The 16715-nt window shown below is 32.5% G+C and overlaps 2 protein-coding genes across 3 annotated transcripts; one reads left to right on the top strand and one right to left on the bottom strand.

The window, feature by feature from the left end:
* The first annotated feature begins 5877 nt into the window (after nt 1-5877).
* Nucleotides 5878-11027, top strand: LOC110735357 (protein EMBRYO DEFECTIVE 1674-like). 2 transcript variants are annotated; one of them, XM_021915532.1, is made up of 7 exons: nt 5878-6253; nt 6367-6449; nt 7394-7580; nt 9973-10156; nt 10256-10356; nt 10425-10495; nt 10580-11027. In XM_021915532.1, exons 1-7 carry the CDS (start codon nt 6167-6169, stop codon nt 10590-10592), a joined length of 726 nt encoding a protein of 241 aa, XP_021771224.1. In that variant the 5' UTR covers nt 5878-6166; the 3' UTR covers nt 10593-11027. The 2 variants fall into 2 exon arrangements, with proteins under 2 accessions (XP_021771224.1, XP_021771222.1); XM_021915530.1 differs by having other exon boundaries at nt 5885-6253; nt 9973-10356; nt 10580-11026.
* Nucleotides 11028-11953: 926 nt separating this feature from the next.
* Nucleotides 11954-14446, bottom strand: LOC110735350. Its single transcript, XM_021915522.1, has 2 exons — nt 14109-14446; nt 11954-12026 (listed from the first exon to the last, which is right to left on the bottom strand). The coding sequence occupies exons 1-2, from the start codon at nt 14444-14446 to the stop codon at nt 11954-11956; spliced, it is 411 nt and encodes a 136-aa protein (XP_021771214.1).
* Between the last annotated feature and the right edge of the window lie 2269 nt (nt 14447-16715).

Below are 16715 nucleotides of genomic sequence, written 5' to 3'. Positions count from 1 at the left end.
GCACAAAAATATATTATTGGTGATAACTTGAATTAAAATCATATTAGTCTAATTCAAATGATTAAGTATCTTATTAAGCGTAATTTCAAGTACAAACTCCGTTTAAACTTGCAAGAGAGGGCGTGATCAAGCAATAACAATAATATAAAGCAACACAATAATGTTGACAATATTAACTCCACAGATCATCATCAAAACAATCTCATCAAATCATAATAATGTTAGCAAAATCCCGGCATGATACTAACAAGATTAATAACAAATCCTGGCATGTCACTAAATATAAAAAATCAAAACTTTAGCCCTAACATGATACTAGAAAGCAATAAAAGCGAGTTAATACAACTTGAAGGTACTAAAGTTTACCAAAAGTTTCAAAGAAGGTACTCATGTTTCAAAGGTTTCATTTAGAGTACTTAACTTGTTACAACAGGTAAACTATTTTTTATTTTTATTTTTTATTTTTTTTTTTTAAAGGAAAAATAAATTTCTAACAAAATAAAGGAGGGTACTAATGTTTTGTGTAGTTTAATAAATTTGACAGTTAAAAAGTAGTCGTTAGAGCTCCCAAAAAATCTGGCTTCCATTTGTATTCTTCTCTATTGCCATTTTCAACATACAGAGCCTACAAATAATCGAAAAAAAGAAATTTTTAGAAGCAGCAAATAAAAAAAAAAAAAAAAAATCAGAAGCTGAAAAATAATTTTTTTTATTGAAATTCTAACATGTCAAGGCAGATCTTTCCTAAATTGATTGGTAACAAGAAGAAGAACTTCAGTAGATTCATTAAAAGTAGTAGAAGCAACTAAATACCCAATTGTTTTGAGATTGAATTGAGGATAACTAATTACTTCTACTACATGAAAAGAGGCCCAAGAAATTTCAAACCCATAAATTGAATGAAGATAAGTTAATTTGAGATGAAAGGGGTGTTGATGATTTCACGACGAATTTCATTTGTGGGTATGTTAATTTAATTTCGCGACGAATCTGGCTTCCATTCTGACAAAAGCCATTGAAGAAATTTCAAACCCATAAATCAAATCATTTGTGGGTCTGCTCAGTTAGTTTCGCGACGAATTTCTTCAATGGCTTTTGAGAGGAAAGTTGAAAGGGGTGTTGAAGATTCTTGGGAATGAAGTCGAATTCCTTTGATTAAATCATCTAATGAGCGTTGAAAGAATGAGTCTATTATTGATGAATTCGCCATTGATGAATTGGTTTGAGCTTTTTTTTTTATTGATGATTTTGATTTGATGGGGTATTTTAGAATTATGTGGGTTGAAGGTTTTGTGAGAAGATTATAAGGTTTTTTTGGGTGGAAAAATGGAAGAAAAGGGGATTTGTAAGTGGTTTTGATAGTTCGAATTGAGGAAGAAGACGATGATTGTGAATTGTGGTGATATGAATTCAATCAGTGCAAAAAGCCAGAAAGGCAAAGTCTTGAACTTCACGAAACATTAGTACCCTCCTTTATTTTGTCAAAAAATTATTTTTCCTTTTTTAAAAAAAACAAGTTTACCTGATGTAGCAAGTTAAGTACTCTAAATGAAACCTTCGAAACATGAGTACCTTCAGTGAAACTTTTGGTAAACATTAGTACCTTCAAGTTGTATTAACTCCAATAAATGCATCCTAACATGACACTAGGAGTCAATAAAAGCAATCTAAGCATGATTTCTATCAAAAAATTAATTAAGAAATAATTTAATTACTTACTGTAGACACCCATTTGTGTCTCCCCAAAACCAAACTCAGTGATGAGTACCTTTCGCGTCGAATCATAATCGAATGAAACGAAAGTGTGGAAAGGTCTAGTGTTGCGGAAAGTTTTTATTTCTTTTCTCTTCTCTCTGTTTTTGAAAACTTATTTTAAGAAAACAGCCAATCCAGTTTGGTTGGTCCATGATATGGGTCCAATAGTAGTGTATTTGGATGGGGCTTGCAAAGACCTTTCTAACGATATATTATAAGCCCAATTCCGATGAATATTGAGGAAGTTATGGCCAATTTACTCAACTGGGCCCGGTTTGAGCTTTATGTACGGCCCAATGATCTTGGGGAGGGCCTAATATGATTTATCATTCCTAATGCAATTAGGAATGGTTTTAGTCTTCTAGATTCTTCTAGAAGGTTCTTTTCATTCCTAATTCAATTATTATTGATAAATTGACTTTTGTTGACTTTTCAGAGTTTTAATCAAAATCAAATAGCATTTTCGAAGAAATTATATTATTTTATCCTCCAGTACGGTAAACTTATCGGATTTTCGAAAGACGCGTTGGAATCAAGCTTGGCGCCTAACCCAGGCCTGGCGCTAGCCATTGGCGCCTAGCGCTAGTGTTGGTGCCTGGTGCCAGCTAGCCAGGGTTGGCGCCAGCTCTGTTTTCTGAGCGTCAGACTCTGTTTTGTCTAATTTATCTTTTTGACTGATTTTCTCTATAAATATCGTATTTAAAACTCCGTTTTCATTCACCAATTGTTTTTCATTCACCAATTGTTTTTCATTCACCTATTCTCTCTTAATTCATTCATCTCTCTTAAAACATTCAATTCTTTCTAACTTTGCTTTTCTCATACAAAATTCCGCATTCACAAGATCTAGAAACACCTAGCCATATTCGAAGTTGCCTTCGCCCTAGACGTGAAAGGTTTTAATTTCTGAGGGTTTGGTCCCAGATCTCTCTTTCAATTATTTAATTTAATTGTTTGATTATCATTTTCCTTGAAGTTACTAACGTGTGTATTTTGTTATTAGAAAGAGGTACGAGACATCAAAGTAAGTACTTTAATGTTTTTAATTGATGTTATGATGTAGATATCATGTTTATATTGTTATTATGATGTTCCTAGTATCATGTCTAGGGTAATTTTAATATTAAATATGATTGTTACGATACTTCCTATGTTCTTCCTAATATTTATTCATGTTAGTATCATGTTAGGGTTAAAGATTTTATTTTTATTGCTTAGTGACATGCTAGGGTTTGTTATTAATCTTGTTAGTATCATGCCTAGGATCTTGCTATTTTTATTATGCTTTAATGTTAACATGAACATGATTATGATTATAATTGTTATAATTTATGATGATCATGAATATTATTATTACTATTATTATTATTATTATTATTATTATTATTATTATTATTATTATTACTATTATTATTATTATTATTATTATTATTATTATTATTATTATTATTTTGATGATGATTATTTTATTATGATTATGATTATTATAATTATTATTCATGATATTGATTATTATTATGTTGCTTGATATTTATTATATTGCTTGATCACGCCTTTTATGCATGTTTAAAGGGAATTGATACTTGTAATCACGCTTAATAAGATAATTAATAATCTTGTTAGGGTTAATATGATTATAATTTCAAGTGATCGCCAATAATAGATTTATTTGTGCATTAAATTCAACCATCATAGATAAACAGGTTTAGGGTTAATCCTATTGATTGCATGTTAGTCAGAAAGCGCACATGAATACGATCAGAATAAATTAGAGGCCTATTATTAGGGCAGGTTCAATCTCTTTTAGGTTGGATTTGTACCTTCATCCCCGAACCCTTATTTGGTTCTAGACCTTATGGAGTTGACGATCTCTTGGATCGTTAAGGGGTGTAACCTTCACCTCGTGAACGGTTTACAAGTTCCTAAAAAACTTGTTGGCGACTCTTTTGCTCTATCTTCTTCCCTTTTGGACGCAACCGTACTTTAGTGTATGATCACAGTGGGGTTCAAGCTAGTGGGATTTTAAAGGCTTGAAATTATTCCCTACACTTACTTTGATGCCTCATACTTATTTCTATCAAAACAAGACACACGTTAATTAGTAACTTCAATGAAAATATTAAACAATTAAATAATATTAATTGAAATATGGATTTGGGACCAAACCCTTAGAACTATCAACCTTTCACGTCTAGGTCTTAGGCAACTTCGAGCTTGGTTAGGGGCGTCTAAGAATCGTGAATGAGGAATGATGTATTTTGTAAAAAGGTGCGGAAAGGCTTAGAAAATCAAGAAAGAGAAAAAGAATGTGGGTGATTGTTGATTATTAAAAACGGGGAAAATCGTCCCAATTATAGAGAAAAACAACCGAAAACGATCAGAAAAGAGTCAGAATTTGACTTGGAGTAAAACTAGCTCTATCGCAACGGACAGGGTCATTGCGATGCGATAGTGTCATCGCACGGCGATAAGCCTATCACAGCGCGGTGGACCTTATTGCGGCACAATAAATGTTATACGATAAAATTCATACGGAATTAATTGGGTTAGCCAGAGTCCGTACTTATCTTTTATTAAATCAGATTTAATCCTTTTAAAACATTTGTTTTATCCGATGTAAAATTCTTTATCTTTTCAAAGTAAATAATAATTATAATTATTAATCCTAGTCCCTTTAGAACTCAAAATAACCTTCTAGATAATTAAGATAAATCCTAATGACTTTAGGAATAATTAATGGACCTTTCACATGATCATTGGGCTGCCCATAAAACTCAATTTAAGCCCAATTTAATATTTTGGTCATAAATTCCTCGCTAAAACTCAAAATTGGGCTTATTAGGAATAATTAATGGACCTTTCACATGATCATTGGGCTGCCCATAAAACTCAATTTAGGCCCAATTTAGTATTTTGGTCATAAATTCCTCGTTAAAACTCGAAATTGAGCTTATAATACATTGGAAAGCTCTTTTCAATCCCCATCCAACTACACAATTATTGGACCCATATCATGGACAAGAATTATGTCAATATTCCTTTTAGTATAGGTATATTGGTTGATATTGATTATTCCTCCTAAAACATACTCGTACACGAAATAGGGGTGAAAGTTCGGTTTGCGATTTGGATTTTACACCAAACCGAATTAATTCAGTTTTGGATTTTTTAAACTGAATCCAAACCGAATTTGGATTCAGTCCAATCCAATCCAAACCGTATTAATTCGATTTTGGAAATTGAGTCCAAACCGAAAGCAAATTCAAAATGTAATCAGTTTAATTGAAGCAAAACAAGGAACAATCACCAAATGATAAAGAAAATGAACATAATTTGGAAAATTTAATCCAAATTCAAGCAAAATCAAAATATCATAAGCAAATTCATCCCCAACAAATTTTCTATATAATCTAACACCACCACCCCAAATTTTAAATTAAAAACAAACTAAATCGAAGTCGAAAGCGATTGCGATGGATCATTGGAGAAGACAAAGAGTGATAGCGGTGGAGAACACTACCTAGCGTTGCTTAATAGTGACTGGTTGGTGGTCGGAAAAGTCTAAGAATGAACGCCGGTGGACAGAAGGGGGGTAAGAAAAGGGAAAACTGAAAAGGGGGAGAAGAAATTATTAGGGGCTTAAAGTTGTCGCAGCCCGCAAGTGAGTGTGAAAGAGTGATAAAGGGAAAAGGGATTAGGGTTTCTATTTAAGATGCTTATATATGAAAGGGAAATGGGCTTGGTAATTGAGCTTGTTAGAATTTTGTTTCAAATTTCGATTTTTGGTTTTATTGAAGCGTAAAATCAAAACCGATCCGCGATTCATATTTTTAAAAATCTCAAACCAATCCAAATCGCATTGTATTATTTCAGTTCAGTTTAGTTGGGTTGCGGATTCTATCCGTATTACTTTCACCCCTAAGAGCAAGTTTAGCCTTAAGACTTAGATTGACATCATCAATTTGAATCTTAAGACATATGCTTAAGACTTTCCCATTTTTCTTCAAAAATCTCAAGCAAGTCTCAAGTTGAGTCTTAAAATTCCAAGACTCAACTTAAAACTTGAGATTGAGACCCACTTCACCCATCTCACTTTTATTTTTATTATCTTTTTACACTTTTCTACATATAATATGCCAAATATTTAAGTCTTAGGGGTAAAGTGATAAATTTGAAATTTTTTTATTGATTCTTAATAAGAATTTAATGACATTATTTTTAATGGGGCCACAAAAAATAATGTCACATCCAAGTCTCCGGCTCTAACACGGAGTACTTGAAATTGCAATTTCCCTCGCAGTAATCGACAAAATTCAACTTTTCTCGCGGCTTTTCAATTTGGTACTTGCTCATTGAAACTTACAAATACTAGAATCAAATTCTGATAAACAATCCTTTGGTAAGTGCTCAAATGGAGGTGCCCTTTAGTCCAATTTTTCACAAAGTTGCCGGTGAAGTTGTCGGTAAACCTAAACGCACCTTCACTCGTCCTACTGAGGTTAAACCCCTTTTTAATCCCCTTTATTTGAGCTATAATTTTCTGAAATTTGAATGTTTCTTGTATTGCTATTATCATTTATGTTTTTTTTTTTTTTTTTTTTGGATTTGCAGATTTGTCTTGAGGAATGGTGGCTTTCGAAACTTGATGATGGTAAGGGTTTAGCTGTCAGCGGTCGTCCTCTTGAAACTAGAAAGTAAGTTTTTTTTTTTTTTTTTTTTTTCGGCTTTTATTATACAATTGGGTGTTAGTTTGCATCCTCGAACATAATTTTTTTTTTTTTTTTTAAATAAAAATATTTACACTTGGGTGTATAATAGACAACTTGAAGCCTGTGTTTAGAGGGAATATTAGTCTAGATTAGTTATATGTGACTTGATATCATTGTGAAATAGTTTAAACCCCGAAGTATATTTATGTTATTTGATTACTAGATGCCGAGCTCATTATATCTTTGGCATCTTTTTGAAACTGCTATTGTTAATGTTGGAATTGTTAGAATGTTATTTTCTATAATGGAAGGATATTATAGTGGGAATAATCAACGATTTGATGCCAAGAAGTATACACATTGAAACTTTGCGGTAGCGATTCTATTAGTGATTGATTGATTGAGTGACTATACAGAATAATCACTTTTGGTCCATGTAGCCTACTTATGGGATTAAGGCTTTGATTGATTGAAGGATATTATAGTGGAATTTTCGTCAGTTGTTCTTAATGGAAGCTTAGTTTGTGGTTTAATTTGCAATATGACGTAATTGATATTCACTGATTATATTTACATTAGCTAGTGGGAAGGGAGTAGTGTGATAGTGCTTATTGGTAAGATTAGAAGGGCAGATGATGGGGTAGAGCTAGTGCAAATGTGCAATCTTGTCTTTATCGTGGTGGTTGTGTTGAAACTGTAAAACAGGATGTATTCAGTTATTTGGCTTAGGAAGATTCACATTGTTTTGCATTACAAGTGAATCGAAGAATGCACCAATTTTGTTTTGTTATTCAATCTCGTCTTTAATCATGCAAATTGACTCTAAGAAAGGGATTTAAGTGTACAATTGGAGACGTTGTGCTGTTGGATGAAGGGAGCAGTAATAGCATACCACCATTTTAACATTGCTGCAATTTGTTTGCTTGTAGATGTGATACTCCACAACGGAAGTTTCACTCTGCTCCTGCTAAAAGGAGAGCGTCGAGAGAATTTCACTCTTCCAAAATTGTAAAGAGGCATGGTTGTACTACACTTGAAACTTCTGATGGTTTTATTGTTTCTCTGTGTGGCTTTATAAACAAGTCTCGCACACAACAAAATGGCTTTTCCTCTGAGGTAAGTACATATGCTGGCTGCATATCATATAAAGTTTGTAAGCATTCTCATTAAGACTTTAGCTTGTTCTATGATCCACCTGTGATAGCTTTACTGGTTGGTGGCTAATAGACACTATTAAATCCTAAAACATTTCAGCATTGTATTGATCAGGTTTCGCTTTACAATATTTTCAGTTCCCTGGGCACCCAAGGACAAGGTTTTATGTTAATTTTTGGTTTGTGTGTGTGTGTGTGTGTGTTTGTAAATTGTGCTAAAAGAAGCTAGATACGAAATATACTCCTTATTTCTCTCTTTTGTCATCTGGTATAGGATCCCAGTTGTTTACAGTTTAAGATTGTCCTTTAGAGTTAATTGGCCTGCTTTCTAGTCTATGTGTGTGACTTTTTAAAATGTCATTTACTACTGTGACTGCTGACATCCTGAGATGTTAGCTTCAGATGTCAGTGGCACCCAATGGTGTAATTGATAGCAGCTTTTCAATATTTCTTGGACAAATGGAGATCATTTGTATACACCAATTTTATGCTATTAAATGATGTTTGAATCAATATTTTTCTTTTCTTTACCTAGACATGGAGAGGACTGGATTAAATCAATTTCACATACTATATTCCTTAGTTGAATTTCTGCAGTAACGACCTTCTTTCTAATAGAAATTCTCGTCTTTTCACACCTTCTTGCCCAGTAGGATCTTACAGTTTTCCCCTCAGTTTATAATATGGCCATGAATGTGCTTGTCTATCACCTGGCATCTTGAGACTGACTTGTGAATACTGGTGCTCATAAGTCTGCTGATTACTTGATAGTGTAATACTCAACATGTTACATCTTACGTAACAACTCATGACATACCACCAAATGCTAGAAAGGGTGAACTCATCCCCTTACATTGAAGCTCCAGCATGTGAAAGGTGCTATGAGGATTCATTTGGTGTAAGAATAGGACTGGCAAATCCGAGGCTTAGTGAAAGTGAAATATGATAATCAATTAGAAATGAGATGCTAGAGAAGTAGGGATCTATAGTTGATTGAATTCCAAGGGGCTCTTCTTTTTATCTTTTTGAAAGTCAGGTTTTCAGGTATTTCTCTTCTATTGTGTCTTACTCTATTAAATTGTAGTTCAATACTTGTACTCTTAAGTTCCCCACCCTTATCCTCCAGCAGTTACTCTTCCTCTCAACTATTTAAAATATTTGACTACCTTTTCTTTTGTTGCATATTAACCTTCACCATTTATGTAATGTGTGTACTATAGTACGTCTCTAGTAGTCTAATCTATGTTAGTCAAACATTTCACATTTCATTTCATTTCAAGTACTCATGTCGGATCCTTGACACTCTAACATGGGCATGGAAACAAACCAATATCAAGGTAATGTTTGAAAACACCGAGTCCAAGTAAGTGATAGGCTGATAGCTATTATTTGGATTATGCCGACATCATTGTTTTTATTAATAAGAGTATTGATTGTGTTGATGCTATAGCACTGTGATCATTGCAACTTAGTAAGCAAACATAAAAAGGGGAACTTCATAGCTTTTCCTTTTTCTTTTTCTTTTTCTTTTTTCTTTTCTTTTTTTTTTTCCGCGTTTGATGTACTAGTACTATGTAAGATTGTTAGGGAAGCACAATTAATGCAGTTATTTTCTTCTTTCCACTATCAAAATGGTGAGCTTTATCAGGTTTTCTTGGGAATTCGTTCATCCATTAGGAGCATTTGAGCATGTGATGACAATTGAAGCCTCCCTGTGTGGCTTGGTCTTTCTACTTGGGTCCCACAATTGGTCTCACTAAGAACCGTGTATATGTTCATTCCCAAACTTGTTCTGTATGATTTATTATATTCAAGGTTCAACCTGTACACTTTAGACTTCTGGTACCCCTCCGAGAGTTGAGTGAAGTGTTGTCTTGATTCAACCTATTATTTGGAATGTGAATGTGACCTTGAATTATCCAGGTGAGCCCATTACTTGCTGTTAGGGAATTAAAGTATATAATAGCCCTTGATCTGAATTATGAAGTCAATGCCATCAGCAAATGCTGTACTTCCTGTTTCTCAACCTTTTGCTAACTCAGCCTCTAAATGCATAATTTCATATTACTCCTTGCTGAAACATCACAGTAGTACTTACGCCCTAACTCTAAAGATACATCTGAAGGGCCCTCCCTGTTTTCCTCATAAATACTACTGAAATCATAAGCAGATAGTCTCTCTTAACCTCTATAATGGTCTGCAACTAATGCGAGTAATTAATAACCTAGATAACTTGTATAGCTTTATTAGTTATTGCCCTAGGCATTGTCAATTTGTCATAATGTGAACTGTGAAGTATCTGTGATGCCTTCTGAATTTTGTAGATTTTATAGACTAACTTGGCTTCTGAGCAGGTTTGCAGGGATTTCAATTTTGGATTTCCTTATAATTGGGAGGATTATGCCGCATCTGTGGATAAAGATTTAAGTCAAATTAACCCTAAAAATGTTACCGAGTGCGTCCTGCCTGCTGCTTTAGAATCTTACAATGGTGCACAGCTGCATGACATGGTGTTGTCTCTTTCTGATGCTGAAAGAGGTAAATTCAATAAGAAAGTGTATGACAACCTAATTGGATTGTTGGCTCCACATTCAATGGATGTAATAGAAGTTAAACCCTCAAAATCTACTACTCAAGCTGGTGCAGATGTATTAAACTCTGAATCTCAGAGGACAGAGGCTAGCAACAAGCGGGTAACCAGATCGCAGACTTCCTCGAAGCAGGAGTCCCATATAAAGGTCAGTATGGCTTGTTTTAAGTAATCTATTACTCAAGCTGATGCAGATGTATTAAACTTGAATCTCAGAGGAAAGAGGCTAGCAGCAAGCGGGTAACCAGATCGCAGACTTCCTCGAAGCAGGAGTCCCATATAAAAAGGTCAGTATGGTTTGTTTTAAGTAATTTACCAAGTAGTTAAGATGAAGACTGATTAACTTATGTTAGTTTCAAATTTTCATGCAGAAGTCCAGAGTGAAGAAAATGTGAATGTTCTAATAATGTTGTCGCCTAAGCAGGGAGCAATGATGTAAACTCGAGGAAACCTTGCTAGCTTAGAACGCATTACTGTATATGAAACTCTTACACTGGTAGAAGTAGAACCAAGAACCTAAATACCCAATGCTAGGCTGCTAGCACTTGCAAAACTTATATTGACTTAACATCTTAAGTTCTAAAGCTAACCTTACTCAAATATGCTTGCTTAACGAAGGTTACATGAAAAAAAAACATGAAAGTTACATTTGTCTGTTGCATATGTTTTTAGCAAGTCTTGTTGATTTAAGGTGAATAAAAATGAAAAAAGTGGGGTTTAGGAAATGTTTGGTTTGGCTATTAAAAAATATCCAATTCAGAAGTCCGGTGATTTGATCCAAAATTCCGGTTATCCTATCTACTTTCTTATTGCGTATATTTCATATTGGAGATATTTGAAAATTTTTGGGTTGTCGGATTAGACACGAATTGTAATTTTTTCGAAGAATTCTATGATCAGACCCGAAAACCTGGTGATTTGATTTGAAAACTTGATGATTTTATTCGAAACTGAACAACCTTTGATTTGGCAAAGTAGCATTTTAAATGGCGATTAATGTTTGGAGTAGATAGTTATGAATCGTTTTGCAAAGTACACAATTCAGGTAAAATGATAAATTTTAGATAATTATTTTAAAATAAATTTAATAAAGCTTAGATAATTACTTTAAAATCATTATCAATGGAAAGTTGACAATTTCTTTTACATTTGAAAAATAAAGTGAATGAGGATGCCGACGCGAAGTTGGCCCCATTACACACAGTTCGTTAATATAAGAGTGCGCAAAAGGATTGTTGTTGTTATACGTAGTTGATGACACCAAATTCCATGCAATTTTAGCTCAAATTATGTATTTTTTGATTAATTAATACCACTCCATTTTTCAAAGTTGAAAGTATCAAAATCAAGCATATTATAATACCATTATTTATACTAATAATACTACATTTAGTATAATACATGATGAGTGATAATGTGGCATGATTTAACCTTCCCAGCAAATACATTGGCATGGGATTCACCGGATGATGTCTTTGCTCAACACAATGTCTCTTAGATTATGACTCTTTTCATTATTTTAATTAAAAAATAAAAAATAAAAAAACTTACATCTACTTAATTACATATTATTAATCATTGGACCGCCCATTCAGTTGATTCGTCATTATAATATGGGTGTACAATGGATTAATGAAGTATCACACTCAAATTTTTTTATTTTTTTTATTTTTTTTATTTTTAATAATCCATATTAATAATAATAACAAAACAATGTCAAATTTCTTAAAACATGCTTTCTATTTCTAGTCCTTCACATGGCTATATGGAATGATATACCTCAAGTCCTCAACCACTTGCCATCTCCGATTGTTGTACCTAATAAATAAATTACAATACATAATTGCAAAATAAACACAAAGAAAAAATAACAAACTAAAGTGGGATGAGATTAAACTCTGTCCGTAGGATTATATATATGATTTTGAAAAAAAAGAAAAGAAAAAAAAAAAACCTAACTTATGCTTTATATTTTATGAGTGAAGAAAATTAGGAGATTTTATTCTCCTATTCATTAGAAGGGAAGATATAGCAAAATGTCAAAGGTGGGGTGAGAATCGATCCCATGATCTCCTGGAATCGGGAGGGAAGCTCTAATCACTTGAACTATCCCTTACTCATTCTATCCCAAAATATGATTATAATTAAATAAAATAAAATGAGTAATTGGCAAAGCTAATTTATTTAATTAATCGTGCGTGTTTGATAAAAAAAAATAAAAATAAAACTAAGTAGCACAATCGTTAATAGTTAAGGTCAAGGCCAGATACGTAAAATAAATGTTATTTTTCTTTTTTAATTAATTCAATTTTTTTGTTTGTTCAGTTGTATAAAATGTTCGGTTTTATATCAAAAGATGTTCAATTAACATATGTAATAATAATGTTATACATTAGCATTTTTTTTCATTGAGGTATTAAATCATATAGTTAAGCGAATTGCAAGATATCCATTGGTGAGAATTAAACCAATCAAGGTCATTTACTTGAAACTTACAAAATTTGTTGACAAATAAGCAATAACATTATATGTTCATTTTTACTCCGTATATTACATTTGAAATGATTTGTTATATAATATTAGATTTACAATCCTTTTTTTTTCTTCAGTTTCATAGTTTTACTTTTATATTATAAATGTTCATTTTCATACATTATAATATTTAGACTAAATGTTTAGTTTTTTTTTTTCTTGTAAATGCACATTTGTGTTGCGCGACTCCAGCCAGAGCTATCTGGGCGTGACCCAAGCTAAAAATTTGCGAGCCTATATACCGTTAGGGTTGACAATCCCTAACCCGACCCAATAACCTGACCGAACCCGACCCGAAGTTATTGAGAGATACCCGAACCTGAACAAACCGAATTCAACTCGATTTGACCAAAATTTCATATTTCGTAATAATATTAAGTTTTACACTATTTTTGATTGTTTCTAAACATAACTCGAAATCGACCCGAAGTCTGACCGAACCTGACCTGTTGACCTATATATCGTAGCCATGATCAAGCCCGATATTATGGGCCCAAAACATTTTAAAAACACATCCATCATTTTCTTTCCTTGTGGGAGAATTTTTTTTGCTCTTAAATTCACACTATTGAAGATTACGTATAACAGTTCACTTGGAGGTGCCACCTTCTTATCACCATGTCATTTCCAATAGGGTTGAACATGGATAGGATATCCGATATATGAAAACTGTAAAATCTGATATCCATTATGCATTATCCAATTAAAAAAGTTTTAGATTTTTTTATATCGTTAATTTCGAATTAGATTTCCAAAGTTATATAATTATCTTTAATTTTGATTCTTTTGATATATTTTTTTTCAAAAAAGTTGTAAAACACCCAACCTCTTGGATATTTGTTATTTGATATCTGAAAGAAAATTGATATCCTATCTAATATCCAAAATTATCAAATCGGATATCCTAAATTATCGTATAAGAAGTAGATCGAATCTTCGGATAGTTTTTCTTAACCGTAATTTCCAATCACTGTGCCTTATAGTTATCCAAAATATTTTAAGCTCCTCTGCCGAAACTGATATTTAAAATCAAATAAATTCAAATAATGTTACATTTAGGGCATGTTCACTGCAGCTTAATTTCACTTCAGTTCAGCTCCAATCAATTCAGTTCAGTTTAGCTCCTAATTTCCTTCTCTTGTAAAATATTCATTTCATCTCAGTTTAGAAAATGTTAACAGACCCTTAGTTTACTTTAAGTATCATTATTTATTTTAGATCAAATTAAGAAAAATTTAGTTCAACTAGATTAGTTAGAATAAGTTTTAACTCTATCATTTTGAGTGTGGTCTTTTATCATCAAACACTTTCTAAGAAAACAATTATCAAAATTACATATTTGAAAAAACACATTAATATACAACCTACTGAGCCCTTGTAGCCTTGTTGTCCTGGTGTTGTGCAGTGTCCCCTTTGCACAGGATGGTTTCAAGAAGATCAGATGAAATGGTCCCGTATATCCATTGTTTTACGATCGCGTCAAGCCGTGTCCACAAACTTTCAGAGATATCAGTAGGTTTTGTGGTCTTTGAATCGATGTGATCGAGTACCCTAATGGAAATATGGAATGGTAAACAATTCCTCCCAATTTGAGAGTATGGAACTGATATTAGTGACGAGTACACTAATGGAATGCAGTTCTTGATATTAGTGACGGAAAGTGCAGGTTGAAACTCAATGGATGGAGGTGGAGTATCCTTCGTCATGATGTAGCAGACGATGTAGGTGATTAATCAAATATGAGCAATTTGCCTAAAAGTAATTGATAAAGTAAAGAAGAAATTGCAGCAAGAAATCAGACTTGGTGGTGGCAAATCGAAAAAATTGTGATTAAAGCACTTAGAAACATAGAAAAATATACCATGTCAGATTTCGGTTTTACAATCCTAGTCCTAATCACGTTAGGAAACCTAGTACGATAAGGATACAATATATACCTAAAACCTATTCTAATCTGCGACAAATATTATCATAAATATAATATCTATCACTTAGGGAGACATTAATATTCAACTTTAATAAGAACACATGTGATTTTTTTTTTCATTGTGAATTAGCGTCTATACAAGATCTTATCTTAGATAAATATACTTAACATATCCTAACTAGAATCAAACTCACCCTAAAATAATTATATTAAGGTCAACTTTTGTTGAATTCGGATGAAATAAATCAGTTCAGATCTGATTAACTGAGATTTCAGATAATTTCAACTAAGTTAAATCAGGTATGTCGAACTTTATTACTTGTACTTAGGGGTGGGACTTCGGTCTGGCGGTTCGGTTTGACCTCGGTTTGAGTCGGTTTCGGTTTGGAGCGGTTCGGATTGAAACGGTTTAGTTTAGCTGGCGGGTCGGTTTGGTTCGGTTTGGGTTAGTCACAGCTCGGTTTAGTTTCGGTTTATTTCTTTGCGGTTTAAATTCGGTTTGGGTCATAAGCGGGTCGGTTTATAAACGATTCGGATTATGTCGGTTCGGTTTGATACGGGTCGGTTTAGGGGGCGGGTTTACCCGGGTCAATGTCAGTTCGGTTTACAAACGGTTTGGATCAAGCCGGTTTGGTTTGAAATTGGTCGGTTTAGGGGCGGGTTTACCCAGGTCAATATCGGTTCGGTTTATAAACGGTGCGAATCATGTCGGCTCAGTTTGAAATGGGCCGGTTTAGTGGAGGGTTTACACAGTTCAATTGGTTCGGTTTATGAACGGTTTGGATCATGTCGGTTCGGTTTATAAGCGGTTTGGGTCATGAATTCATGATTGTTTTAAAGATCGCGTCATGACCATGATTTAATGAGTTGATACTTATAATACGATAAATCGATAATTAAGAATGTACAAGTATTCAATTAGATTGATCAACAAGTGTTTTAAACTTTTAAGTTTTAATAATCAGATATGTAAATATGTTTATCGATTGTAGTACATACCAATAATTCAATGAGGCAATGATACTTATGATAGTATGATAATGATACCAACCGTACATTCGTACGATATGATATACATAATAATTAATCTATAATTGCATATACATTAACAATATCGTATTGAATCAATTTCCATTTCCAAACATTGCATTTCTTATAAATTATAACTTACACGAGATTAAATGGATTCGTTACTTAGTTTGTTACTTTATTTAGATTACTAACTCAAACAACTTAATAAGTTAAATGGACGAAATCAGGAAATCACTAATTAAAGTGGTGATGAAATCATTATGCAATACTAATGTACAAATAGTCAAATATACAACGGTTAGATTGAATGCCCATGAAAAACAATGGTTAGATTTTCATTACTTTATTAGTTATTAGTATTATTACTTATTAAGTTATTATTAATTTATTATATATACTGATATACAGTCACAGACTCACAAATATATATAATATACATATAGAGATGTCAGATATTGATGTGCATTAACTCATTAAGTCATTAACTATGTCGTATTGAATCAATTTCAATTTTGAAACATTTGCGTTTCTTACAATTTATAACTTATAAGTAATAAACTAATAATAATAATAATAGTAATAATAATAATAATAATAATAATAATAATAATAAATAATAATAATAGTAATAATAATAATAATTATAATAATATTATAATAATAGTAGTAGTAAACTAGTAATAATAATAATATTAACAAATAATTATACTAACAATAATAATAATAATAATAATAATAATAATCCCTCAAAATAATAATAATAATAAATAATTAAAAAAACGGTCAAAAGACCTAGAAAAGCACAAAGAAAAATCTAGACCGTTAGATCTAGATGAAATGATGAATATTCTGGAATCTACAAAAAAAAATAAAAAAAAATGAACGGTTAGATGTTGAGATTGAATATGGACGGTTAGATCAACTGAACAAGTAAAACCTAAACCTAGAATCTCAAGCCCACTCTATCAGCCATTCAGCCGTTTTACTCACTCTTCTATTCTCAATCTGTCTTAGTT

This window comes from Chenopodium quinoa, unplaced genomic scaffold (genome assembly GCF_001683475.1).
Source record: "Chenopodium quinoa cultivar QQ74 unplaced genomic scaffold, ASM168347v1, whole genome shotgun sequence".
NCBI lineage: Eukaryota > Viridiplantae > Streptophyta > Magnoliopsida > Caryophyllales > Amaranthaceae > Chenopodium > Chenopodium quinoa.
Note: the sequence above shows the minus strand (reverse complement) of the source record. Positions and strands in the feature narration are given on the sequence as shown.

Excerpts from the sequence above, each read along its gene's own strand:
- LOC110735357 (XM_021915530.1), top strand. The coding sequence starts at position 6,167 with ATGGAGGTGCCCTTTAGTCCAATTTTTCACAAAGTTGCCGGTGAAGTT. Across the intron at positions 6,450-7,393 it reads CGTCCTCTTGAAACTAGAAA|ATGTGATACTCCACAACGGA; the intron begins GTAAGTTTTTTT and ends GTTTGCTTGTAG. Across the intron at positions 7,581-9,972 it reads AAAATGGCTTTTCCTCTGAG|GTTTGCAGGGATTTCAATTT; the intron begins GTAAGTACATAT and ends GCTTCTGAGCAG.
- LOC110735350 (XM_021915522.1), bottom strand. The coding sequence starts at position 14,446 with ATGACGAAGGATACTCCACCTCCATCCATTGAGTTTCAACCTGCACTT. Across the intron at positions 12,027-14,108 it reads AACAAGGCTACAAGGGCTCA|GTACAACAATCGGAGATGGC; the intron begins GTAGGTTGTATA and ends TTTATTTATTAG.